Here is a 27,821-nt window from a genome sequence, read left to right as displayed (position 1 = left end):
AAGTGAATGTGTTTCAAGTATGACTCTCTGCAGGATATGGTGGAAAGCGTAGGCTAGAGTATATAAGCATCTTGATGTTGTATTATTCAGTGTTCTAGCTAGCTATGGAGATAAGAGCTCTAATGTATATATACTAGAGCTCTTATCAAGATGCGTTGGGACTAGCTCCCCCTGATCTTATCACCATGGGAACCTTACTTCTTAACAAAATGCTACATTGCAAGATTGTGTTTGAATATATCAAATGCAGAAGAACTCGATATTTTCCCTGCCTATGAAAGCAGTATTCTACAGCCGAGATTGGGAGTAAGAGATCACGCAAAAACATGACAGATAGTAGATGTAGTTTTATTTGACGAAAGATCTAAGGTATGCATGATATGAGTTGAGATGAAAAGTATACCCAAAACACGGAATAAACACAATGTTTTTCAAAGGCAATGCCAAATAGCACTAAACGAATTGGTGGGAAATCGCACTCCATTAGCGAATCTTGGTATTGATTTGGGGGAAAGTTAAGATGATAAGAAAGCTGGCAAAAGCTAAGCGAGTAAAATTGTGTTCTCTTGGCTTAATTGACTTTGGGTTCGGGGAGACTGATTACCATTGTCTGAAATCAACAAGACTTCTCAGCGCAACCAGCAAAATACTGGCATCAAGACAATGGGTGATGGAATGGGCGGTAGCAAAGGTGCAGGCAGAAGTTGGGGTTTTGGAGATGATTCGAGATAATATTTGTATCATATTATCTGGTCTATATACCAGTCTTCTGATATATAACTTATAATCAAGATAACCTATTCTTCCCTCTTCAATAAAAAAATATTGAACATTAGAATAATAGTGAAATAGTGAAATAGTGAGATATTTAAAATGAGTTATCAAAAATGAGATGGCTAGGTAAATTAATCTCGCTTGAAGCTGCAGTGAGCTGTAGTCATAACTCTTATATAGCTTTTAGAAGAGCACGCTCTTCACTCAATTCAAATTGACAACTCACTATCACGAGTTTTCTAACTCTTCTATATCCACCGAAGCTATGTCCTTTGAATCACATGTGCCATCAATCGTGTGTATAGTGTATGTATGATTCACAGAGTTAGACGTATATATATCCACAACCACCTCCTCCAAAAAAGAAATCTCAAGAAAACAAATCTACACTTCCTTTTCCGATTCCAAAGATCGCTAATCTTCTCTCCTTTCCCTTTCCGCCTTCATCCCCATCTTTCTTTCCCCTCCAACCTCCTCTCTACAACCCACAAACCCCACTCCCCACCAACGCAGCCCTTGGGTAAAAAATTCTCGGCGCACCTCCCGCCATCGCAACCGCCAAATTTCCACTCCCATCCGTCGTATACGACCCACAAGTTAGGATCTCTGTTACCTGCAGATTTGTCGTAAATCCCGTTTGGGAACTTGATAGGGTGAGGGTGTATGCTTTTTTCTTTGGTTAGTTTGGGGTTCTTGGTTTTGGTTTTGGAGGGGAAGAGAAGAGAAGAGAAGTGAAGTGATGGTGGGTGAAAATATTGGAAATAGATGGAAAAAAATCCAAAGAAAACACCTGAATTGGACTCGGGATATCATCACTGAGGATAAACAGAGAATAAAAAAGTAATTCCAAAGACACGCAGTGAACAAGAACCTCAATAGACACCAGAAAAGAAAGAAGAAGAAAAACACATACCACTCCCCGAAGCCCCCAAATTACTAAACACAGCAATAATTTGTTTTCCCGTAAATCCCTTTCTCATAACAATCGTATGCGAATCGCTATAGACTGGATACGCTTTATAAGTGAGATAAGTAGGATCTACATAGATTGCCTGATTGCGGATTTGGTTTACGGAGGCGATGACTATGGTTGTGAGGGAAGAAGTTAGTGGGGGGGATTATTTGGTGAGTTGATGCATTTTTGAGGGAGAATTGGAAAATGGGTTTGGGGTGAGAGGGGATGATTGGAAGGAGAAACTCACGTTTGTAGTATACTCCGGTTTGGGAATATGAATTGGAGTTGAGCCAGAGGGCCTCGCGGTTATTGGGTACGCTGTTTCCGGATAGATGTTGTTCTTGGCCTTGGTATACTATTGAGAAAAATCCACGGTTAGTATTTCATTTGGCATTTCAATGTTGAAGGTACTTATTTTCTAAGAAGAAAACAGAAAACAGAAAACGGAATAGAATGAATTTGCTTACTGATAGGAACTCCATCCGCCAAGATCGTAAAAGCAATAGCATTTTTCGCAAGCGAGGCATCAGATGTCAAAGAGGGAAAGCGCGCTACGTCGTGATTTTCTATAAAGGAACCGAGGAGCGTGGTATCCGAACAGGTGGATTTCATGGTGTTGATTCCGTTTGCGAGATTGGAAATGCTACCGCTTGTGGATTGGAAGGCTTGGGTTATCCAGTAGTAGCTGAGTGAACTGTGTTAGTGGTGATTTTTAAAGGAATTTTAATAGAAAGAGAAAGAGAAAGAAAGTTGGAAGGGGAAATTGAGCAGAAAAGAACTTGGAAACTTACGCAGGATAATTCAGAACTCCATTCATATAATTTTGGTACGGACACACATATGTCGGATCACCGTTAAAAATTTCTCCAACAACATATACACCCGCTATATTCTCTTAGCTTAGCTCTTCCATATCCCTCCAATCTTCATCCTTTTTCAAAACCCAAAATAAGAAATAACTCACCAGCATTTTGAAAACTCGGGAAAAATCCCACGCCCGTCTGTTGAGCACTATCAACTCTCAGCCCATCAATCGAATAATTCGCCACCAACTGTCCAATCCACGTATTCCACTCTGCCTGTACATTTGAATCTTCAGTGCGCAAATCGGGGAGTGAGACGATGTTATCGCCTTCCCAGCAGACTTTAATTGATGTGGCATTGTTATAGTCAATGAGACAGAAGGGATGGTAGTATGATTTCTGTTTGTGTTAGATTTGGACCGTATAGAGAAACTTTATGAAAGCTATTGGGGGGAGTTGAGAGATTGGGTCCAAGGAAAAAAAAAAAAAAAAAATAGAACTCACGGAATTAAAAGGTGTATAAATGCTGTAATCCACACTCGATCCACTGCCCAAATATGCCATGTGATTTGTCACAACATCAACCATCAAATACATACCTCTAGCATGTAACTATTTCACAATTCTATCAGCAAGTCACTTTCAATATATATATCAGGAAAGACTCACCGCTGCAGATAATGCTTTAAGATCCGCCGCAGTACCGAAATTGGGGTTTACTTGGTAGATATTCTGAGCCCAGTAGCCATGGTAACTTGAGCCGTCCTAATTTTTTTGGTTAATATATTTCCCATTTCACTATAAACTCGGGAAATGATTTCAAAATCCATTGAAATTTCCTCACTTAAAAAATAGGAACAGAAAAAAAGAGTGATTAGAACTTACCACACTGTCTCCCGCAATATTTTGCACAATTGGGGAAATCCAAATCTATAAAAATTTCGTCAGCACTTTTCCATTGGATTTTTCCATTCTCATCTCCATCCCTTCCCATTTCTTCTCTTCCTTTCCAATATGATCCCACGCTGGAAATAAATACTCACTGCCGTAAACCCCATGCTCTGAATATAATCCAACTTTGCCACGATTCCCTTCCACGTGCCTCCACAATACTCGTTCACATTACACGACGCTGTTGTCGATCCATCTGTGTGGGCAAACCGATCTGTGATGACTTGGTAGATAGATTGTGCGCGCCAGCTTGCGGCCGAGAGGGCGGTGATGGGGGATAGATTGAGGGAGATGAGGAGGAGGTGCTGGAGGAAGATGATGGGTCTCATTTTGAGATGAGAGAGGGGAGGGAGAGGGTGGTTAGGATAGTATGAGATTGAATAGGATGGGATACGATGGGATGGGAAGAGAGTCAGATATAGAAATCTCTCGAGCACGGAAATTGAAGCTTCTTCCGCTTTCGAGGCAGAAGAAGAAGAAAAAAATATTGGTACTGATAATTCCGAGACACTAAAGTGAAACACAAACTCCCTGTTCGGAAATTGAACTAAAAGTCAAGAAAAAGAAAGGAAGGATACACTTATCACCAGAAGATTCATGTCATACTTATACCCTCAGAAACACATGCGGTTGACCATGAAGTGCATATGGATGTACCCCGAGTCTGGATATATTCATGTGTATATTCATGTGTATGTATGTGTATGCGTGTACATATGTATGTATATACCCGTCCCGTTCTTGAAACGGGCTAGTAGAAATTCAAAGTAATGACATGCAAGCACGAGAAGTCTCCCTCAAGGATGATATTATAGGCTGATTATCCCAAGCTTGTTCGTTTCGAAAGATCACATTTGAACTTTGAAGAATACTTACTTCCAAAGTCGACATGATAGAAAGCAAGGTGCAAGTCATCCATTCTCTCGCTGACTTCTCAACGTGATGGCTGGCTATATAAACTCAAATAAACTAAATTTGAGTGCTGGAAATTAGAGTTTGAATAAGATATACATAATCAAATAGACTTTTCAAAACGGTGGTATAGAAAGTATAAAGTTTGGCTCACATGGCAATGCCTGCCCAATGTTAATTTCCATCAAATGTCCATCAAATGAACAACGTACCATTGCAAAACAACAATATCATCCGTGAACGCACATGATAACGATGATGATGATGCCAATTGAAGACTTCTCCAATTTCACAATACAACATCTCTATCATTAGACGTATTCGGTCCTTTCCATCTCAGGATTCATCATCGATCGCATAACCGTTACGAATGAAGTTAAGACCCAGACTATATAATCCCAGCCAAGTCTCCTCCCTCCCCAAATGCATTCCAGACCCCGCAACCCCTGAAGAGGAAAAAAAAAGAGACGTGATGCACCCCACAATGGCGGGGTAACAGCCAAAAACGACAATCAGATGTCAAAATGTAGTGTAAGTGTAGTTTAGCTGTATTGCATGTAGACTTATACAATTCCTCTTCTGTATTCTTTTCAAAAAAATAATTACCTGCATTAAAATCTTCAATTCCAATTCCAGTTCCAATTCCAATCCCAATTGCACAATGATTTATATCTCTTTTGAATTCCATTCCCAGAATCCCCAATCTCCAATCAATTCCCCTCACATCCCCTCCCCTCCCCTCCCCTCTCCCCCCTCCCGTCTTCCCCACTCCCACAAACGACCCCCGAAAGAAGCACTGAAAGCCGAGGAAACACCTCTTCCGCACCTTCCGAAACAAGGTTATTGCGCCGCATCTCCCAAACCATTCGCTCCGGATCACCAGAGTTCCTGATTGAAGAACAAATCACTTGGGTCTCCGAAACGGACCGAATAAACTTGGTCGATCTCCCATTCCCATGCCTTTGTCACTGACATTTGCAGAATGCACACGCACGATGGTACCTGATCATCCTGATCACAAACCACGTGTTGGGACAATGGAAATGCCTCGGAAAAGATATTCCGTTTATGCGCTGCAATCGGGACTTGGTTACATCGTGCATTAATTGGATTGGGATTGGAAGAAAGTATGTTAGTTGTTCCTTTTGTCCAGAATTATGCACGCGGCATTGGAATTTATAGTCGAGATAAATCGTCGCGATTTTGGAGCTTTGAACGATGTGAAGGAATCAACATCGACTTATTTGTACGTCTCGGAAAAAAATCTTTCACTCTCACTTTCCAAAAAGAAAATGAAAAATGAAAAATGAAAATGAAAAATAAAAAATGAAGAGAAATGTGTAAATAAATGAAAGAATTCCAAATTACAAGATATCAATATAAATAACTTAATAAAATGAAATGAAAAATAATAGTCAAAATCTTATAAATATATAGGTAGCCATTTAAGAAAAAAGATCTTATTGAATTCGAAATAATATATTTTATAAATTCAAAATCGAAATCTAGGAAGAATAAAGATTTGAAGAAATTTTCTATTATTTAAACAAGACTTGATGTATAACGTGATTTATCAGTGTGCGGGTCATATCAGTGAATGGGTCACCTCATTTTATATACAAAATTCGTCTGTGCGTAACCGTGCACTTTCTTTATTTAATAATATAATTTAAAAAAATCTGAGAATATTGAAATTTAATTATATAAATATTATAAAAATCTAATTATTTATTAAAAAATCAAATTATTATAATAGTTATTATAAAAATAATTTTTATGTAACGAAAATCGTGACAATTTCTATTTTTTTTTTAGAATACAATAGAAGTATTTATAAAAAAACTAAATTTATAAGAAGCTAATTCTTTATTGTTATTGAAAATTCTTTTCTTTTTTCAAAATAATGATTGGTTATTAAAATAAGAATATTGAAAAAGGCCTAATTTTGATGTATTTTCAAATGACCCGCACACTGATATGACCCGCACACTGATAAACCACGTTATTGAAAAAACATATTCGCAATTGTGTTATCTCATCTTCATTAGTTATACATGTATAGACATTGGAGCCCCAATAATCATCATACGACACCATTCGACTTATTTTTACATCTCGGAAAAAATCTTTCACTCTCACTCTCTAAAAATAAAATGAAAAAATGAAGAGAAATGTGTGGATAAGTGAAAGAATCTCAAATAAAAAAATATCAGCATAAATAACTTAGTAAAATGGAACGAGAAACAACAGTCAAAATTCTACAAACACACAGCCACTCAAGGAAAGAGATCCCATCGAATTCGGAATTCCACATCTCATGAACTCACAATCGAAACCTAGGAAGAATAGAGACTTGGAGAAACATTCTGTCATCTAAACAAGATTGATATATATTGAGAAAATACATTCGCAATCGTATTATCTCATCTTCACTAGCTATACATGTATAGACGTTGGAGTCCCAATAATCATTATACGACACCATAATGCGATCTTTCATCCATGCCACTGAGCAATGGAATAACATAATACAACAGGAACAATATCATGCCTGTACCCATACTTTCCACCATTCCATCCATCATCCATACAAACAGAAGTGAAATATCTGCCTACCTACCTACTCCACCAGATGAAATTGAATTGATACTCCTTGGAGCGTACTTTGTTTACCTCATACCCATTGCTTCTCACCTCTCACCTCTCACCACACACCAATATCCCATATCTTCCAGCCCAACATCCCTCCGCATTCCACCCATCCATCCATCCATCCATCCAAACATACTCAACCCCTCACACCGCGAACAAAAGCCGAAAACTCTCTTCACAATTCGCAAATTCCAGCATCTACCCCTCCTCACACCCACCTACTCTCCTCTCTCCCCTCTATTCCATTCTTAACCAACCCCACAAAAGAAATACAATGAAACCTACTCCACACCTCAGCATTCCCTCAATATTCACTCACCCTCTCCCATACTTCTTTCCCTTTCCCCTCCAAGAAATACACACATACGTTACACATCTCTGATTCACCCAACCTAATAATCCCCCTAATTTCCACACAGCAAGCAGCATTGGCTGTCATTCCCACCCCCCTTACACCCCCGATTCAGCAGCTCCATTCCCTCATTTCCCACTATACAAAACCAAGCCATGCCATATCATACCTGCCACACTACAACTCTCAGATATCCATCTCCGCTGTACATCACTCATTTACCTCTTCTCAGATAAAACGAGCGAATGCGTAAAATTTATATTGTTGCATACCACAGACCACATCGCACTATTCACCTGCTTCCTTCCTTCCATACGACTTCCCGCCTACTTATGAGTTGTGTGATATTGCACATATCCACATACATACACAATCATCGCACCTCTTATTAACTCACTAGATCCGTATGCCTCATCTCGTGCGATACTAATCTCTCATATCTCAATCAAATAACAGCATGCATACAAACCGTCATGAAAAAAGCTTCATCATTCATTCTCACCACAATGCTACTTCATCGAGAGAGAAACAGAGTACGAAGTTTGAAATGAAGCTCCTCGCAGCGAAGCGAATGCAGACTCAAACCCGAGTAATCCCAGGCTACTCATCCTCAAAATTCCTGGCGCTTGCGCAAAATGGTAAAGGCGAGAACTTGTATCAACAGGTTGTAGGAAAGCTTGAGTAGGTATTCATGGTGCATGTAATTTTGGAGCTGGGAGATAGATGATATAAGTATTGAATTGAAAGGAGGAGAAAGCTTAACGCGTGCGTGATCTTTCTTCCATCCCGGGGGTTTAGCTGATAAAACTGATCGCCACGAGGATATTCGTCCTGCAATAAAAACCGATATGATAGCCAAGTAAAGCTCCCAATAAACCACAACCCAATTTCGAACAAGAGATAAATTCACCACATCAAAGCGAGCAAGCAGTGCATCGAACGCCGAACTCACAATCGATTCAAGAATTCCGTTGCTAGAGCAATAAAACACACAACAAGCTAATCCATGAAACCCTCCCAATCCACCATCCTAGAACCAGCAACCCATTGACGAATCAAAATATGGCAGCTTTTCGTATTTCGGCAACCGCCCATTTATAGCCGGAAGCTTGGGATTCCCAGCGCGAATGTGCAAGGATGATCCAAGTACGAATGTTTTAGGTATTGAGAGGTTCGTTCGTTCGAGAGGTACAACAGCCGAAATAGTGATCCCCTGGTTCCTGTATCAACGTTGTTGTTCATGGGTTGCTTGGATAGACAGAAATGAGGCTGTAGTGCTGTGAAGATTTGATGTTGAGAGTTGGATTGTCAGCCTTAGACATGCGATATGCATGGAGTTTGATATTGAAAAGATCAATGTATTGCAAGCTTCTTCTGGGCTTTGATTTGCAGATTTGCTGCTCTGGAAAGATAATATGATGGTCAAAGTATACTTCATGGAACGTATTCATGGAACGTATGAGCACATTCACTAATTTCAAAGTTTCTGTGTACCGACATTTTTCCAATATGGTGCTGGGGTTTGAATATGTTTGTGATTCAGTTTGTGCGACAATCGATCTCATGCTTCGAAAATTGCGCCCCCAAAATGTCCACATGGTGAAATAAGGTTGACGACTCTCAAAAGCGTGCATGCCACACACAATATTCAGAGTGTATAAAACAATAAGGAACACTGCATTACCACTCATGACACGAACCATATCGGTTGCTGCTCCTTCCTCACTGAATTGCAAAACACTTGGTTCAAAATCCAGGTTTCCCTTGAACTGACATTCCGAATCATTGATCTAGTAAGGAGCAACGCAAACACTCGATTGCTGAACTAAATGGCTTGCTAATGAGAAATTATGGATGATGAACATGAGAAGTGTTGAGATCCCAATCCATCACCATCATCCGCAAAGCACGGCGTCTCCGAACCATTGATATCTATGTTGCAAAAGAACCAAAACCAATATTACATAGGTGATACTATCACCATGCAGATATCCTTAGGGAGATATGTACTCTCTCCATCGACTGGTAGAAAGGAATCCAAAAATCTCGGAGGAATCGGATTGTGACAAGACTACAACACAATCACCACTGACTCGTAAGGTTGTATTTATCACACCAATACTGTATGGTCCGAATCTGCATCTTTCATTGGCCAATTGTGAGTAAAATCATCGGAATCGATGCTAGAAAGATGATGCCAAGGCAATCCATGTAATCGTTTGGGTTGGAATACGGTATGGTGACGTGATTGATGGTTGTGATATTCATTCGTTGTGTTTCGGCCAAGTGACAGGACAGGCGCTTTCCATATTCTTGGTTTGACGGTTTTATTGGTGACCGAAATCATTCGTGATAAGAATAGAATGACGAAATCCCAAAAGCTTCGTTTTTGAAGCGAACAACTCTTGAAAGGCAAAGTCTAAGACAAGATCAAGATCAAGATCAAGATCAAGATCAAGATCAAAATCAAAATCAAAATCTCACTGCCAGATCCAATCGTAAGCTGTGAGGGACGAAGGGTTCATCAAATCATGATGTCTGCGGAAGACGGTGCGAACCCGAACTGATGGTAACATTAACAAAAGGGACAAGGCGAGAGTCTACTAGGTAGTCAGGGGGTCTAAATATCATGTAGGCAATTCCATTTTCATCATCAATTCTGTCCAACTGTCACATAAAATTTCCCCTCATGAAATATGGGTGGAACGGCGGCTATCGCGTCAAGGTCAATTTTATACGTTCGTTTGTTGTTCCCTTGATCAAATCTCCGAGCCGATGTTGTATGCCGTATTCTGCAAATAGAAATATGTGATTATCCGTTTGGTGATATCAGACCTATCGAATCCTTCACGATGTGGTGGCAACGAACGAATCGCGGTTACAGGAAAGAATCTAAGGGCATCTCTCAATCTCCAGCCATTCTTTTTCTTACAAAAGGTATTATTAACTCTTATCGAGAACAACGTTTTCTGGTAAATAGACCAGTCATAGTTACGAACAAGTGGCGGTGGATTACAACGGGTTTGGATGGTGATCATTCTGAGTATAGTGGCACTGTGGTTCCTCATCGTATGAGAATGGGATGGAAAAACTATGGACCCCCACGATGATGTACTGTTGAATGGATAGGGGCTTCAACAGATCTTAATCACTTGAATGGATGGCATTGGACATTTTCCTTGGGTAATATTACCCTTTGCGTTACCGCTTGTTTTGCACATTTGATATGCTGTCCTTTCCGATTTGCTAATGGCCATTGGCTGATCACATATTGTTGGTTGATATGATGACTATTTGGTGAGCCCGGATGGAGCCCGGGTATTCAAATATGATGATGCGGTTGCACAGGTACGGTACCGGTATAGGTCTTCTCTTTGAAAGACGGTGTACCAGTTGCGTATTTTGGGTTGCTTTTGGATGCGGTGGAACATCTCAGCTGATTAATCAACGGCAGCCAAGCAGGATAGAAAGCCGTTGTAATTCATCAATTAGGCAAGTGTTGAAGACCGATTGGTTGCAGAAGAGTGAAAGGACCGACAGCGGTGGATGATGATAGAGGTGACTCGTGGCATCGTGGCTTTCACGCAGTGCATCGTGTTTACCACGGCTTGTACACCTACTTCGCTGAAATTCCACTCTCACACAGATAGAAACGAGGAGTTCACAGGAGAAAGCTTCCGTCGCTTTGGCGGCCCCTTGGTGATACTTTGTAGAACTGTGGATCCCCTTTTTGTTCCCGATGCTACAAGAAAAAGATATGGGTCAATTCCAGAGAAGTGGATTGAAAAAATCATCTGATCGATGCCGGTATATTGGATATTCCCATGTAAATATGGTCCCAAGCTTCATTCCTCTGTGCTCCGTGAATTTGGGTCAAAGGGTTGAAGATATCTGACCGGTGAATCGGAAGAAGGTGGTATTTCGAGATACCATACTTTGCACCTGGGTGGTAACTCGTTGGCAACTGGCTGGGACCTGGTCTGGTTTCTTATGTGGGTGGTAATGTAAAGCGATGACTCGGTAGAGATGTGCCCCCTGGGGTTGATGTTTGGAACAAAAAGAAGATGTATATTTGAGACAAGGACCCATAAAGTTGACAGAAATCAATAAATATATATTTACTTATCCTCCCACCCCTCCTCCCCCCCGGCCCTTTATTTAGAAGACGGGATGGAAGAACCGTGCAAAAAGCATAGTACGGTACCTACATACATAGTAGGTTAGAAGAGCCAACGAGGTGTAGAAGCTGTGGTAACGGTAGGTACGGAAGACTCACCGATCAATTCTTTAGGGCTAGAATAGCCGGGAAACTCAACCCTTTTTCCTCGTCTTCCCCATACTTTTTTCAAGTGAGACTGGCAGGCAGGGAGCTGGAGAAGGAGCCAGAATTGACGCTTTCTCGAAGACGAATCTGAATCATTTTATATTCCATTTGGATTGACAGGTACAAACGAATCCGTCGTCGACCGAGCCTGATCAGGTAAGTGCCAGCCAGTATCAATACCCTCAATACCTATCCGGGAGGCACAGGGCACTAGGTAGGAGTTGTTGTTGACATACATGAGATACTTAAGTAGGCAATGATCGGTCGCAGCTAGCATGATGTAGGTAGAATGGCCGGCACCAGAGAGGAAAATAGTACCTACCTAGGTTAGTAAGGGCCAGAGTGAATGCAAGTGCGTGCGAGCGAAAGTGTGTTGAGTGTAAGTGCAGAGTATAATTCTCGAGAACCTCTTTCCATGAGTAATAAGTAGGTATAGTACAGGCACTAGACGGCGCGATTTTCACCCATCTGGAAACCCTGAATAGATGTCTGGCGCGGAACCGGTTGCTGAATCAACAGATAAGCTTCACACTACGACCACATCGTGTGTATTGTGAGTGCGTGTGGGTGTGCCTGTGAGCCTATGTATATACATATGTGTCCATGGGTCGAGTTGCCGCTGGGCCGGCGTGCAAAGATAGACGTCAACTATACTGTGTAGGTCTTAGAGACAAGCTTAAGAGTCATCTAAAACCCTGAGGTCATAAGCAATCCAAGAAGTAAATACTGTCAAGGGCCAATCCGGGAGTCCCTGGACTCTTTCGTCCGTAAGGCACGATCTCAAAAGGAAAGTCTGGCTAGGAAGTAACCGGATGTCGTGAAGTTGTCTGGATACTACCCATTCGAGCAACTATCCCTATCTGGGCTGCGTGAGCGATGGACTGCGCTTGTTAAACATATATATGCGTGTGTGTATGTGTATGTGTATGTGTGCGTGTGCGTGTATGTGTGTGTGTGTGTGTGAGTGTGAGCGTGTACTCATATATGTATCTGATACGTACATGTCGTTGGCGGTATAGTTATCTATATAAATAATTATGTATCTATATATTTAACACATAATCTCCCCTCGCGATTTACGATAATTATAATATTTATACCTCTCCCGCGCTCTCTTGTCTCTGTCCTCTCTCCATATATTGTTATAATCCCCAAGCTTCTTCTTGGATTCTTCGTCTTTGCTCGTCCCGCTAAAATATTCAATGTTCCCTGCCCGTCAAATTTCAAACTCGCTGTTTACCGTTGACCAGATTTTTTAGCTCCACATCCTCCTTTCCCTCTTTTCTCCAATTCTTAACCCAACCTTCCTCTCCGAAGGTTAGATATTGAATACCTAAGGTTCAAGGACATTTCTTGACACTTTCTCTTCTTCTTGAATCTGGCTGCGAGCACCTCTCTACTCTCTTACCTCTTAGCCTCGTCCGTACCTTCCTATTTGTTTTCGGAGGTCCCATCGATTACATCAACTACCCCCCTCCCCCAACAACTCATCTCTCAATTCGGAAGAATTGTCCAATTCGATCCTTCGCACACCTTTCAAGCTTCCCAACAATGTCGACAGCTATTCAAGGCCAGCAAGGCAACTTAGATCGATATGTGGTCATCCACGTTGCTACCACTTGTGATGAGCATGGCGTTTACGTTACCAAAGATTCCGCGGAGGTGATAGAGCTTGGGTGGATTTTACTCGACGCGAAGACTTGTGACGAGGTGAGTTTTCATCTTAATCGAGCTTCCATCGATCTGCGGAAACCAACTTGCTAATCAATTCAATTCTGCAGCTTCACCGAGAGAGCGTTCTTGTCAAGCCCATCAACACTCCAATTACTCCTCTATGTAGTAAGTGCCGAACGGAACCATCTTATCAGATACGGACCAATCCTCCAAGACGACCGCGATACCGATCCTTCCGAGCATTGACTAACTAAATATCAACAGCGAGCTTGACTACTCTTACTTGGGAACATGTTCGTACTGCAGGTACCTTCCGCGATGCGATCAACCGATTCGATACATTTGCTGCCGAGCACCTCACATCTCAAAATCTCGACTTTTCTTTTGTTACACTTGATTCATGGGATCTTCGAGTCCAGCTTCCCCGCGAAGCTCGTGACAAAGCTGTTGTGCTGCCTCCATATTTACAGCATTCGAGAACTTTTGACCTTCGAACTGAGTACCAAAGATGGCAACAACATCACCCTGAATCTCTGCCATTCGGACCATCTATGCTTTCAAATATTTGCGCGGCGTTGGAAGTTGAACCTGTTCAAGCTAGTGCTCCAATCAAGCACAACCTTCCGTTCCACCTCCAAGCTTTGGCCCCGGCCTCCCCTCGTCGTGCAATGGAAGAGGCGGTTACACTTGCTAGAGTCCTCAGAGGGTTGATCCGCAAGTCACAACCTCCTCATGAACATCCTGATGTCCTCACTAGACCTATGGATGCCCGTGCTGATGTTAGAGCTTTTCTTTCGGAGCGCAGCAAAGTTCTCCACATGTCAGGACTCCCTCATGACACCACTCAATCTGAGCTCGAGAGCTGGTTCACCCAATTCGGTGGTCGTCCCATTGCTTTTTGGACCCTCCGAACTCCAGATCAACACAAGCCTACTGGCTCTGGATTCGCAGTATTTTCATCCCATGAAGAGGTCAGCCAAAATTCCCCCACTCATCTTTCCCTATTTTGTGTGTTGTGCCACGAATATCAAATTGTGGTTTCGGCTTCTTATGAATACGTTCTTTTACTCTACGATAAATTGCTTAGTCTATCTGTTTCTTCACTTATCAAATTTTTCAATATTCGTGGTCATTCTCTAACACATTTTCAGGCCGCCGAAAGTCTCTGCATGAACGGACGAGCTCTCAATGAGAAAGCTATCGAGGTTTCACCATCTTCAAGCCGCGTTCTTGACCGTGCTGCAGAAATTCTTACTCCTTTCCCACCTAGCAAGAACAGACCTCGCCCCGGAGATTGGACATGTCCATCATGTGGTTTCTCTAACTTCCAGCGTAGAACTGCTTGTTTCCGATGCTCATTCCCAGCCATGGGTGGTGGCCCAGCTGCTGAGATGGGTGGTGGATATGGCGGCGGCGGTGGTGGTTACGGCTATGGTCCACCAGCAATGATGCCCCCTCCACAACACATGGGCCATCACGGAGGTATGGGAGGGGGCCACGGAGGAGGAAGAATGGGAGGTGGTGGTGGTGTTGTTCCCTTCCGTGCCGGTGATTGGAAATGCGGATCTGAAGGGTGTGGTTACCACAACTTTGCCAAGAATGTCAGCTGTTTAAGATGTGGCGCAAGTCGTGCTGGTGCCGCTGTCGTTGCCGATTCTGGTTATCCTTCCCCAATGGACGCTGCGAACAACTATAGCATGGGTTCCAACTCCATGGCTGGTACACCTGGTCCAGGTCCTTTTGCCTCAGCTGCTGGTGGCTTCGGTCCATCCGGTGGTTATGGTGGTCAACACTTTGGTGGCCCACCTAGCACTTATGCTCTTCCATCCGGTCTCGGCGCACCAACTGGTTCATACCCATCATTGAATACTCACTTCGGTCCTGCAACTGGCGTTCACTCTGCAGGCGCAGGAGGATTTGATAGCCGATCTGCAGAGGCAGCATTCCAATCAGCCAGCAACGGTCCAGCATCCGCAGGGCCTTCAAATAACTTCTATGCTAACCAAGGTGAAAGTGATCCATTCGCTTTCCTTTCATCTGGAATCAACAACTTGTCTATGGGTAGCGGTGATGCTCGTCAAAACGGTGCTGCTGCTCCAAGCAAATCTCCAGCTTAAGGCGTTCTTGATAATTGCGCTCATCTTTTTCCATTTATGCGTTTCGACTATCTCTTCTGTGACTATATTTCAGGACGGCTTTGGGGTTTGAATGAAAGATAGACATTTATCGGTCGGGGCTTTGTGGATTTGTTACAATGGTTTATAAGGTGGATTTAGCGCATACATGGGTGGTTGGGATGGGTAGTCGGTTGGATCGGTAGCGGTATAAAGAAAATGGTAGGGAAAATTTACATGATGTGGAAAATTGACATGGAACAAAGTTTGGAGGGCGGAGTTCTTTTAATGCGGAAGGTGGAATCTGACTTCAGGGCTGCAAAGGGAAAGCGAGCAAATGGAAACGGATCGAAATATGCTTGATGGTGTATAAAGGGACGATTTCGACTTGAATCGGTTGGATCTTGGCTTGGTGCATAGCGAAGGAGTGCTGTCGTTAATGTGGTTGGGGTGTTTGGACGGGGTCCTCGGTCTTCTCTGTCTAATATCTAGTCTAATCTTCCTTCTTCGTACCGGAGTATGGAGATACGACGAACGCATTTTCGATCAAATAACAAAAAGCATGGCGATGGCGATGGTGATGGATATTGGCAAAGGGGATTTTTCGAGAAGGGTTAGGATTTCTGCATGTTGTTTTCAAGTTTCTTTATTGCGCTTTCTTGTATTTTTCCTTTCGTTTTGTGTGTGCTTGCGATGAAGTTGTCTTTACCTTGTTTCGGCTTCTCCAGCACTTCGTGTGTCGAGTACTTTGAGTCTCTTCTCCTGTCTATTTTTTCCTTCGTAACATTTCTGGGAGAAGGGAAAACACATACTAGCATTCAAGCATTTATCGTTTTCTTTATTGATACGATAATTGGTTAGTTGGGGTGGGGGTTTAGGTGGATATTTAGGACATTTGGGGCTGGATTGCTAGAAGGTTTGATGGTTTGGTCGCTAGGCTGGGGGAACTTGGGCATGGATGGGGTGGACGGATGGATGAATGGTAGTTTATTAGGAAGGTGTAGATCGTTTTGATGACGGTCGATGGTTAGGGGATGGTATGCATGGACGGATGGATGGATGTGATTAGGTTGTTATTATTTCTTTCATTGTAGCAAGCTTACTTTTCCTCTCGTGTTTACTGTTTCTGTTTTGCGGTGGTGTTGTTAGGTTGTGCAGTGAGATGTACTCTGTGGTGGGGGATTGAGGTGGTTGGATCTAGAGGAGAGGAGTGAATTGCTGGATTGGTAAAATCAGTAGTATAGTAGATAGGCTGAAGGATGCAGATAACACTTCTCGTTTTTTCTGCTTCGCCAATGAATACATATGGTTGAAGTTGAATCTTTTGGAACTTTATATTTCGCTGTGATGGTGAATTTGTGACTACCACATACTACTATGGTTGGTGTTTCGTGAACTAAGAGAATCTCAGATCTGTCCGTGACGATAAAGTTCTTCGATTCTGTTTGGTGCTTATGAGGCCTGAACTGGAGGTATTGTCATACTTATGAGAGATGGCGATTGAAAATTTGAATGGAGAAAGAGGTATTTCTTGCGAGATTCGAAGGCTGGGTTGATGATCCTGGGTTTGTGTTTTGGGAGATTCATGTGTGTAAGGAGAAATGGCAGAGGCAGATTGGAAATGCACTCGAGCCCTCTTATAGTGGTATTTGTCATGTTTCTTTGACTATTACTGGTATTAAATTCTTGTATTTACATGAGTGTTTCCTACAGTTCAATATGTTACAAAAAAGGCATGTCTCTTTTCTGTTGACCTAATGTAATGATAGCATCAAGCTATCCATTCTTTCTCGAAGTTCGAATTCCCATCTTTCCAACTCACAGCCAAGGATCGTCTATTTCCTGAAACCCTGCGTCGATCGTTTCATCTTCAAATTCATTGTCATCCTCCCATTCTTCTTCTCCTTCCTGTCCATCTTCATCTTCATCTTCATCACTTTCCTCTGCCCTCCCTAAAACAACTTGTTCCAATCTCTGCATATTCATCCCCGTTCCCTCCCATGGATCTCCCTCGCTCTCCAACTCCTCGCCTTCTCCGTCGCTCATATACATCTCCTCTCTACTCGGCTGCAGATTCTCCCCCGTCACCGGATCTACATACCCCCAGAGTAACATCATCATAATATGTTCTTTGAATCCCAATTCTCTGCGCGTGGCTTCACGCATCACGAGCTCATCGATCCGCATTAGATGTTTCGTTCCCTTTCCCCAGCCCTCTAGATGCGCGGTCCCGATTTCATGTTCGGGAACTCCAAAGAGTCCGAGATGCAGATCGGGCGCTGGAGTAAGAGGGGTGTAGGAATAGCGCACGCTGTAGTGGTACAATTCATAGAGATCTGTAAACGCGGTTCGAGTCAGCAAGCGGAAAAGCGGAGTGAGGCCCCGCTGGCCGAGCATGAGTTTGCGCAGGAAATCAGAACCCGGTCCGTCGGTGGGACAGTTGAGTCGCATGTCGAGTTTCACGATGAAGTGCTGGATATTGTATAGATCTTGGTTGGTGAAGAAGGCTCGGTTGTGGATCAGTCGGACGCGGTCGAGGGTTGTGGAGAGATCCATGAGGAACCAGACTTTTTTGAGGGAGTGGTTTGTGCCGGGGGGGCAGCGGAGATGCTGGCGTGCGAGGCTGGCGAGGATGTCGCGTACGACGCGACAGCGGTGGAGTACCATTTGGTGGTATTTGGGGCTGGGGACCCGACGGATTTGGCCGGAGTGATTGAGGGTGCCGAGAGGATCGGGCATGCTGAGTTCGCGGTAGAGGACGAAGGGGTAGATGGTGTAGGAGTAGGGGGCTTGGTGTTTGACGATGGATTTTATGGCGTGGGCCATCCAGCGGGAGAGAATGGCGTGGAAGGGACGAGAGATGGAATAGAGAGTGAGGAGGTTTTGGGGGGAGAGGTAGCGCACGAATTCGAGGATTATTTCGGGGGTGAGGAGGAGTGACTGGAAGATATTGAAGGGGCCTAAGTTGCGGAGTGAAAGGTAGGGTGCTGGCTGGGGGGGTCTTTCGAGATCGGCTTCAGAAGTGTCGTGTGAGGGGGCGGGAAATGTGACTGGGAGGATGATACCGGTTGCAGCGAGCTCTGGATCTGCGGTCGCGGATTCGTTTTCAAGTTCGTAGTTGTTGGGATATCGTGTGGTATTGTAGCCACTTTGTAAGGTATCAGTGTCCTCGGAGATATGGTCGTCATCATCTCCATTCATTTCCCGTTCATACCCAAAAGTTTGAAGACCCAAACCCTGTGCTATTCGAGCCGTTTCTGCAGAATCTCCAAAAAGGTAATCTTCAACTCCCTTTTCCTTTGCAAGTTCAAACACTTTTGTTTTCCCCGTGTTCTTATCCCTATCTGCGTATTTCCTAGCCACCTCTCGCTCATCCAATTCTTCATCTGAGTCCGCGGCTCGACCTTTTCCTTTCCATTTCTTAACTGGCGATCCTTCATCGATATCATCTTCTGGATCAATAATTCTCAATTTTCGTTTCCCTTTACCGGTTGACTCTGGATCGAATTGATTCACATCATACCCCTCACGATTCTCTGCATCATCGAACAATGACTCAATATCCATCGATCCAAAACCGCTATCAAACCCAAATCCTGGAATCTCTCCTCTCTCCTTCGCTTTCTTCCTGGCAAGTATTTCTTTCACCTTCCGTGCCATCATCGCCCGATACTCTATTTCTTTTCTCCTTTCCTCATTCTTATCCAATTCCGGTCCATCAGTCAAAGCCTGCTTGACCCATTCCGGGACTCCTCTTAACTGTTCATCTTCCTCCCATTCATCCCCATCCTCACTTTCATCTTCATATTCATCCCCATCTTCATCCTCACTTTCCTCCTCACTACCCTCCCCTTCTACTCCATCACACCAAACCCTCTCTCCATCACACCCATCTACATAATAATACCCCTTCCCTTGTTGTGGTTCTTCTTGTCGTGGGGGTGCGAGCTGTTCTTGTTCCTGTTTTTGTCCATGTTCGCGTTCTTGTTCTGCGGCCTGAGACGAAGACTCAGTGCCTGTTACCTCCTCTTGCTGTTCGTCGTCTTCCTCGTGCTCTTCAATTATTTCTGGGGGTGGAGCTAGATGGAGATTTTGGTCAGCAGTGTTACTTAGATATGGATGGGAGTAATGAGGGGAATAACCATGAAAGGATCTGTACTCAAAAGTTTGGCCATGATGATGGTATTGCTGTGCTTGATTCGCATAATCATGGTGACTGTATTGCTGTGGTGGACCACCATTGAATCCGACATCTTGATACGAGAAATCCAAAGGTCTGTTCATTCCTTGAGCCATGGATGAATGGAATGAATTGCTTGGATGAATCAATGGATATCCTTGCTGATTCTGCATACTGTAATGTGACGAGAAAGCTTGAGGATGAAAGTGTTGAGTAATGAGAGGTGGAGGACGAAGTTGCGAGTTGAGTTCTTGAGCTGACAACTTATTACTTGAAAGGATCCTTTGTTCCGAGCCTACTGGTATGAAAGATCTATCATCTGGTTGATGCGAGTGGCCCTGTCCTACGAGGCGATAGTCTCTTGGATCCTGGCCAAAGATTGGTTCTCCATGGTCGGAGGCAAGAACAAAATAAGGCGATACTTCTGGGAATGAAGATGTAGGCTGTAGAGAAGGCTCATCATCTTTTCGAGATTTTTCATTCTCTTCAGGTGGAGGAAGCTCAGGCAAACCAGCTTCTGCTCGAAGGCGTGCTTGTTTCGACTTGAAATTCGATTTGACTGACTCGACATGATCCATGAATTTTTGGATATCCTCAGTGCACGTAATTGGCCAAATTTTCAATCCTAGATACTGCATCATTGTAATGACAAACTCTTGCTCGCCAGGAGTGAAGTGTGAAATACATGATCCAGGCAAGATGTTCTTAATAGCATAATCTTGAACAGGCCACATTGAGCGGTATGTGTCGAATCCATTCCAGTATCTCTCTTCTTCGGGCTCTTGGTCTTTCCGTGCGGGAGCGCGACGAGAGGATTTGTTGCTGTTGCAGTTGCTGCTGCTGTTGCTTCTCATGTTATTATCGTTTGAGATTCTGCCTTGTCTTCCAGAAGACAAACTTTGACCTTGATCGCCAAGTTGATTTCCTTGCATCTGACTTGTGTTGTTGTACATTGGACGAAATCTGCTGAGCCTCAAACAACCTGGCTTTGGCTGAAAGCTCAAACTATCGCTCACTTCGCTGAAATCTGCCTGGTTCCGGTACAAAGTTCGATAGGTCTGAAGATTATAAGATGGAGGATGACCAGAATGTTCTTGGTGTTGCATGTTTGCGGAAGACATGTATTGTTGATTATTGTTCTGTGCAAGTTGTTGAGATTGCAAACCAGAGTTTTCAGAACCATGTTGAGTACCCATTCGGGTTTGGTTCGACATGTTCTGGAAGCCATACTCAGAGTGACCATGGCTATTGAACTGCGGATCTCCGCCGAATTGCAAAGATTGAGGGATTTCTTGGCCACGGTTGTTATGCGAAGTAAGAATAGCATTCATGTGACCCTGGAGATGTCCATTGTTTTCCAAAGGATGAAAGGGATCGCTCGGCTGGCTGTATTGATGTGGTTGACCACAGGACTGAGCTGGTGCACTACGTGAAGTTTGATTGATGGGGGTGAATTGATTTTGGTAGGAAGAGCTTGGTCGGGGAGTGGCCTCAGGGTCAGCAAGTAAAGACTCGAACGATATTTGTTCTTCTGCAGTCTCTCCACTTTCTTCCATCTTTTGACCATGATGAACTTGACGATTCTTGCGAGATTCATTTGATTCTTCGTAGTTATCTTCACTTTCTCCAAAGTCAGAATGGCTTGTGCCAAATGATATCCCAAGACCGTTGCTGAAGTCCATTTTGTATGATTTGTTTGATAGACAGTTCGAACCTGGAGGTTGAGGTGATTTGTGTTGAGTGAGAAACAATTTATTGCACAGCAAAGATTGTTTTTCTTTTGTCTGAAGAACTTGGAAAAGAAGTGAAAAGAGTTTGAGGGTTGTTGTGAATTTTAGAAGATTTTGTTGCTGTTTTGTCTTTTTGAGGACTTGTTGGATTTTGCAACTCAGAATATAACTCAAGGTCACAAGGACTTCACTCGAATTGGTTAATGACGCTAGTACAAAATATAAAAAGCATGAAAAGCTTTTAGATGACCCCGGACTTTTCAGTTTCATCTGTTTTCAATCAGTAAATTTGAAAAGTGAATGTAGTGAAGTTCAATGTTCATGTTGACCAATCAATATCTCCCCTTAAAATTTCACTCAAACTTCGCCTATTTTTTTTTTGTTTATTTCTTCCTTCTCTACCACAACATAGAGATGAAAGACATCCATACATAACAAAAATGAATCTGAACAAGAAATGGTAAGTTTTGTTCAGAAATGAGTGAGATACTCATCACAGCCACCCAGAGACAATGCATTGATATATATACCTATTTTTCACAGCTCTGTAGACTAGCTTTTCAGTTCAGCAAGCAAGGCTTTGACTGTCAGTTACTCAGACTACCTATTCAATACATCTGCATAAGACGCATACTAACGTCATAACAAGTTTTAGGGGTAGATCCATCTAGCCAAATGATTTTACTGGCTTCTTTCATTATTACATATTTTCCCAATCTTGGCCTTTGGGAATCTGACAAATCAGGAAGATACTTGACATCAAGATTCATATTTTAACATCAAATTTTCAAGCCTTTCGTCTTTCGTGATAACCAAGATTCACTGGTTCGAACCAATATAATAGCAGACCTGGATGTGGTGGAGTGTTAACAAGAATATCTGTTTCAGTTTCTCTTGCAAATTGCTCTCCATCACAAGACCATTCATTCCTGTGAATCTCACATAGTTTCCATGTATGTTTCCCCCTCCCTCAAAGAAAATTCGAATAGATATACATACCTCATCCAACTACAGATATATATAAAAAACCCCTGCTAGAATTCGTGTTATCTATACCTATTCAAACCAAACAACTTGTTTGAAACAATTTGAGACCCGAAGTAGGAGGGCAAAAGCTAAGCCACTTTTGTTATTTGAAATATTTTGCAAGTCTCTGCTGCCGCTAAATGAGTATTCTCAATTTCTTAGGTATCCTGAAATCTATGTTGAGAAAACGTTAGTGAATGTGTATGCCTAGTAGTATATACTACTAGACATACAGATTTGCAGCCTACTTTTTTTCTACTATCAAGCTCGAACCACCTGATCTGCCCTCATCAACTAAGAATCCATTAGAGTAGTAATCGAATGAGTTCTACAGACCCAATCTTGACTGCTTCAAATGACCCCAGTACATTATCTCATTGAGTTTACTTCCATGCCTTGATGCTTTTTGATTTCTTACAACAGAAATCCTAGGAAAAAATGACAGAGCCTGAAAATTTGAGATTCAAAGTTTCATACTCAAGATTTCCAACGGAATCTTGTTGTAAGTGTCTCAGTACCATTGTTTGAGCCTTTATTTGTGGTTTTGAGATCATTCGAGGAGATCAAGAGATATTCTCACTTGAGACTATCAAATAAACAGATTAAAATTCCCAGATTGTTTGTTACTATCCTCTGAGTTTTCATGTTTCTTTACAGCAGGCGAGTAGAGGAGATCATTTGAAATCGATATTCATTACTCAGGAGTTTGCTGATCTGGATTCCAGTGAGCTCCTCACCATGTCTTTACTACCCGCGAAAGCAAGTGGTCCAGCATTTCAACGTGTAGAACTCACGTCATGATTTGACTTGCTTCCTGCTAAAATCCATCTGTGTATCTTTGTGCATCATTGAAATTTTGGACGTCTCAAGTTTGGCAACATGATAGGATCGTATATGATGGTCGGTTGCAACGATATCCGTACTGAGATGGCTCTCCTTATGTCAACAAAAAGATACACGACAGGTTCGAAGACTTTATCTATGGCCAAGCTAGGCTTCGACTTAGTTTTTGTGTCGTACACATATTTGAACTTAAGCTCAAGTCATGGTTGGACAAATCTTGGTGGTAAGAAAGTGGACGCCTAGTATGCTCGTTGATGACCTAGAAACAGTCCTGCATACGTATCCACCACTCTGGAGGCGAGTTCGAAACATTGAGGTCCAACTTGAATTCTCGGTCCGGAGAACAATAGTTCGAATCGACGAGCAGCAGCGTCAGAAACTCAGACAGCCCCGAAGATTGGCTGAGGTCGTCACAACCTCGTTCCCAGGTCTAGAATTACCAATCCTGGGCAAACTAGTGGTTCACTTGCATGCTAATAATTCTTCTTTGGAAGATCTTGAGGTGCTGATACCCATCTTCCACTCGAATGTTTCCCACAAGGAGCCATTCGAAGTAGGGTACAAATAGAATGCAAACTTTACAATTGGTAAGAGGGATTGCGAGGATCATCGAATGAATTTCGAGAACGGAAGAGGTACGTGTTACATGTCGACTAGTAAAATCCCTCCTTCTGCTGAACTAAGTTGGTGTATACCATTCAAAAACTTATAACTAGAAGGGAAGCTGTCATTCCATGGCCGTCGACATATGTCGGTGATGTAAAGCAAATTTGGTATCAGCCTCGGATAAGTGGTGTGAAGACGGTACAGACGATAGACGTGATGCTCTTATTAATGGTCATATTCTATTCAACGCAAGGGACGAAGTACTATCCTGGACCAGTTGCAGAGTTTGAGATCTCAGCAAGTTATACGCTCCAAATACTGCAATGGACGTGCCGAAGATCGTCGAAATAAGATATTCCGTAGATTTGGAATAGACAATTTTCCACTGCCATTCGCGCAAAGGTCTTGATGAACTGTGTTTACTGCTGTGGCATACAATAAATTGTGAGGAAATGAGGTTCTTAAGACAAACAAGATTCTGGCAGCCACAACCAGAAGCAGATGTGACATAGCGATTGATTTTGTGAAAATAGATGATGGCCAAACCAATAAAAGAAATCACAACGATCAAAATGATGTACGGCAACAGATCGAAGTCAAACCACGATTCAAAGCTAGGTAGATGGTCGTCACCACATCCAAGTCATGACGACTACTCAATTCTTAACAATTCATGCCGTCGACTTGGATTCATCGACAGCGAGCAGTGATATATATATTCTCAAGTAGTATGTAGCAGCCGGCGGTAAGTTGCGCATTCATAAAGCTTTTTTGTAAGAAAAGATTTCATTTGCATCCATTCCAGCGCTCATTATATGTTCTTCTAGAACACAAGATAGAGGAAGACTCGATTGATTGTGAATTGCTTCACTCAAGTACACCCACAATAAAAGTGTCCATTACAATTTAAATGAAGAAGAAAAGAAGAAAAGGTTAGAAAATTTCCAAATGTGAAGAGCTTTATAGTGTGGGATCTTAGTCAGCGCGGACGAACCAATCACGATGACGGGGAACGGGATTAGTAAATTCCACGATATACGCTAACAAGTTACATCCGAACGACGAGAGCTTCAAATGAATTTGGGGTAAAGAAGTAGATAATTAATCAATTGAAGGGTTTCCCCTCGCCACCTCTTTGTCCTGCGCAGTTTCTTTCTTTCTTGCTGTTCATACCCAGATTCTACATACACACCATGCTGAGGTCAACTCTATCGAGATCCGCTCTACGAAGCAGTAGGCAAAGTTTATATGTTGCAAGATCATTCGCGACTACAAATAGAAGACAGGCAGAGGTTACTCTTACTGTTGGTAAGTAGCATTGGATCCGCCAAGGGTATCACAGGAGATTTGGCTAATTTCTATGCTAGATGGCAAACAGGTTTCTATAGAAGGTATGCTGGAGTGGTTACAATTGGGATAGGAAAAAGTTGTTGACACGCCACAGCTGGTTCTGCTTTAATCCAAGCATGTGAGAAGGCAGGAGCTGTAGTACCAAGGCAAGCTTCCAAAGGGAATTATATCTGCTGGAGTTTTCTGCTAACACTTTCATAGATATTGTTATCATGAGTAAGTCGACACGAGTGCGCATGTTACAAACGAACCCCACTGATCCGAATATCTTACCACAGAAAACTTATGATTGCTGGAAATTGTCGTATGTGTCTAGTTGAAGTTGAGAAAGCACCAAAACCAGTTGCATCATGCGCATGGCCGGTACAGCCCGGTATGGTCGTCAAGACCAATTCACCCCTCACACACAAAGCCCGAGAAGGAGTTATGGAATTTTTATTGGCCAACCATCCGCTAGATTGTCCTATCTGCGACCAGGGGGGAGAGTGTGATTTGCAAGATCAATCTATGAGATACGGAGCTGATCGTGGACGATTCCACGAAGTTGGTGGCAAGCGTGCCTCCGAGGATAAAAATATTGGACCCCTCATCAAGACCTCGATGAACAGATGTATTCAATGTACAAGATGTATTCGATTCGCAAACGATATTGCTGGTGCACCGGAACTCGGATCGACTGGACGTGGAAACGATTTGCAGATTGGAACATACCTTGAGAAGAACCTGGATTCCGAGATGTCTGGAAACATTATAGATTTGTGCCCTGTTGGAGCTCTGACATCAAAACCATACGCTTTCAGAGCCAGACCTTGGGAATTGAAACACTCCGAATCTATTGATGTATTGGACGGTTTAGGATCAAACATTCGAGTCGACTCAAGAGGTCTCGAAGTTATGCGAATTCTCCCTAGGTTAAACGACGACGTCAACGAGGAATGGATCAACGATAAGACACGATTTGCCTGCGATGGATTGAAAACTCAAAGACTCACTACCCCATTAATCAAGAAGGATGGCAAATTCCTTCCAGTCAGTTGGGAGCAAGCTTTGGTCGAGATTGGTGCAGCATACAAAGATTTTGCTCCAAAGGGTAACGAATTCAAGGTCATTGCCGGAGAATTAATTGAGACTGAATCTATGGTTGCCATGAAGGATCTTGCCAACAAGCTTGGCTCTGAGAACTTGGCCCTTGATCAGCCATCTGGAAACGCCCCTATGCCACACGGAATCGATGTTCGTTCGAATTACTTATTCAACTCTAAGATCTGGGGTGTAGAGGAAGCCGATGCTATTTTGATCGTTGGAAGCAATACCAGACATGAAGCTGCTGGTCTTAACGCTCGTATCCGCAAACAATGGTTACGTTCTGACCTTGAGATTGGTGTCATCGGTGAAGCATGGGAGTCAACTTTCGAGTTTGAGCATCTCGGTACTGATGCTGCCGCCTTGAAGGAGACCCTTGCTGGACCTTTCGGCAAAAAGCTGGCAGAGGCCAAGAGACCAATGATCATCGTTGGTTCAGGTGTCACTGACCACGCTGATGCCAAGGCTATGTATGAGACTGTTGGTACTTTCGTTGAGAAACACGCCTCGAACTTCTTGACAGAGGAGTGGAATGGATACAACGTTCTTCAACGTGCTGCCTCAAGAGCAGGCGCTTTTGAAGTTGGCTTCACCACACCTTCCCAAGATGTTGCCGAGACTAAGCCTAAATTCGTTTGGTTACTTGGTGCTGATGAATTCAATGCTGCTGATATCCCTAAGAACGCCTTTGTTGTCTACCAAGGCCATCACGGTGACCGTGGAGCTCAAATCGCCGATGTCGTTCTTCCAGGTGCCGCATATACTGAGAAGGCCGGAACTTACGTCAACACCGAAGGACGTGTACAAATGACTCGTGCTGCTACTTCATTACCTGGTGCCGCAAGAACTGATTGGAAGATCATCCGAGCAGTCAGTGAATTCTTGGGTGCTCCATTACCATATGATGATGTCGCTGCTCTGCGTGATCGTATGGTGGAGATCAGTCCTTCATTAGCTAGCTATGATGTCGTTGAACCAGTTGCTTTGAGAGAATTGAGCAAGGTTCAATTGGTGGATCAGAACAAGGGTAGCAAGTCAACGGGGGCACCTTTGAAGAAGGTTATTGATAACTTTTATTTCACAGATGTTATTTCAAGAAGGTTAGTTTATTCACATCCCAGTTCCCTACTCCCCTCTTTCTCTCTTTTTATCCCTCAGCCACCGAAGATCCAAAAAGCTAACGCAAACTACAGTTCCCCAACAATGGCCAGATGTTCGGCAGCAAAGGAAACAGGAAACCCCGAAACTAATTTCCTGGCCCCAGGCTACTCGAGCCAAAATCCTCGTGGAAGAGTCGCTTATGGTCCTTGATCTTGATCTGGATGGGTTTTTGTATTTGGGTTTCTTGCGTGCGTCAAACAATGGTGTTTGTGTATATATGGGTTGTAGGCAGTCAAATGAAAAAATGCCAATTTAAGAAAATGATGATGTCTATTACCGGGTTTCGGGGGGTTAATGGAATGCGTGATAATGTGAAGTTTATGAAATAACA

General features: G+C 43.0%; 6 protein-coding genes across 6 annotated transcripts; 3 read left to right on the top strand and 3 right to left on the bottom strand.

Annotated features, from left to right (window-relative positions):
• Positions 1-947: 947 nt before the first annotated feature.
• BCIN_02g01420 (hypothetical protein) lies at positions 948-4,111 on the bottom strand. The gene is made up of 10 exons (XM_024691127.1): positions 3,576-4,111; positions 3,418-3,462; positions 3,202-3,297; positions 3,037-3,144; positions 2,694-2,931; positions 2,521-2,614; positions 2,197-2,414; positions 1,977-2,084; positions 1,688-1,858; positions 948-1,440 (listed from the first exon to the last, which is right to left on the bottom strand). Exons 1-10 carry the CDS (start codon positions 3,810-3,812, stop codon positions 1,253-1,255), a joined length of 1,503 nt encoding a protein of 500 aa, XP_024546897.1. The 5' UTR covers positions 3,813-4,111; the 3' UTR covers positions 948-1,252.
• Positions 4,112-6,396: 2,285 nt separating this feature from the next.
• BCIN_02g01410 (hypothetical protein) lies at positions 6,397-7,375 on the top strand. Its single transcript, XM_024691126.1, has one exon. The coding sequence runs from the start codon at positions 6,943-6,945 to the stop codon at positions 7,297-7,299; it is 357 nt and encodes a 118-aa protein (XP_024546896.1). The 5' UTR covers positions 6,397-6,942; the 3' UTR covers positions 7,300-7,375.
• Positions 7,376-8,462: 1,087 nt separating this feature from the next.
• Positions 8,463-9,416, bottom strand: BCIN_02g01400 (hypothetical protein). Its single transcript, XM_024691125.1, has one exon. The coding sequence runs from the start codon at positions 9,100-9,102 to the stop codon at positions 8,638-8,640; it is 465 nt and encodes a 154-aa protein (XP_024546895.1). The 5' UTR covers positions 9,103-9,416; the 3' UTR covers positions 8,463-8,637.
• Positions 9,417-12,669: 3,253 nt separating this feature from the next.
• Positions 12,670-15,767, top strand: Bcnrp1. Its single transcript, XM_024691124.1, has 4 exons — positions 12,670-13,433; positions 13,505-13,562; positions 13,662-14,368; positions 14,549-15,767. Exons 1-4 carry the CDS (start codon positions 13,275-13,277, stop codon positions 15,512-15,514), a joined length of 1,890 nt encoding a protein of 629 aa, XP_024546894.1. The 5' UTR covers positions 12,670-13,274; the 3' UTR covers positions 15,515-15,767.
• A 1,387-nt stretch (positions 15,768-17,154) lies between these two features.
• Positions 17,155-21,440, bottom strand: BCIN_02g01380 (hypothetical protein). The gene is made up of 2 exons (XM_024691123.1): positions 19,654-21,440; positions 17,155-19,590 (listed from the first exon to the last, which is right to left on the bottom strand). The coding sequence occupies exons 1-2, from the start codon at positions 21,371-21,373 to the stop codon at positions 17,330-17,332; spliced, it is 3,981 nt and encodes a 1,326-aa protein (XP_024546893.1). The 5' UTR covers positions 21,374-21,440; the 3' UTR covers positions 17,155-17,329.
• A 3,516-nt stretch (positions 21,441-24,956) lies between these two features.
• On the top strand, positions 24,957-27,821 carry BCIN_02g01370 (hypothetical protein). The gene is made up of 6 exons (XM_024691122.1): positions 24,957-25,204; positions 25,264-25,287; positions 25,341-25,392; positions 25,448-25,462; positions 25,525-27,429; positions 27,523-27,821. Exons 1-6 carry the CDS (start codon positions 25,090-25,092, stop codon positions 27,638-27,640), a joined length of 2,229 nt encoding a protein of 742 aa, XP_024546892.1. The 5' UTR covers positions 24,957-25,089; the 3' UTR covers positions 27,641-27,821.

This window comes from Botrytis cinerea, chromosome 2, assembly GCF_000143535.2.
Source record: "Botrytis cinerea B05.10 chromosome 2, complete sequence".
NCBI classification, from domain to species: domain Eukaryota; kingdom Fungi; phylum Ascomycota; class Leotiomycetes; order Helotiales; family Sclerotiniaceae; genus Botrytis; species Botrytis cinerea.
Note: the sequence above shows the minus strand (reverse complement) of the source record. Positions and strands in the feature narration are given on the sequence as shown.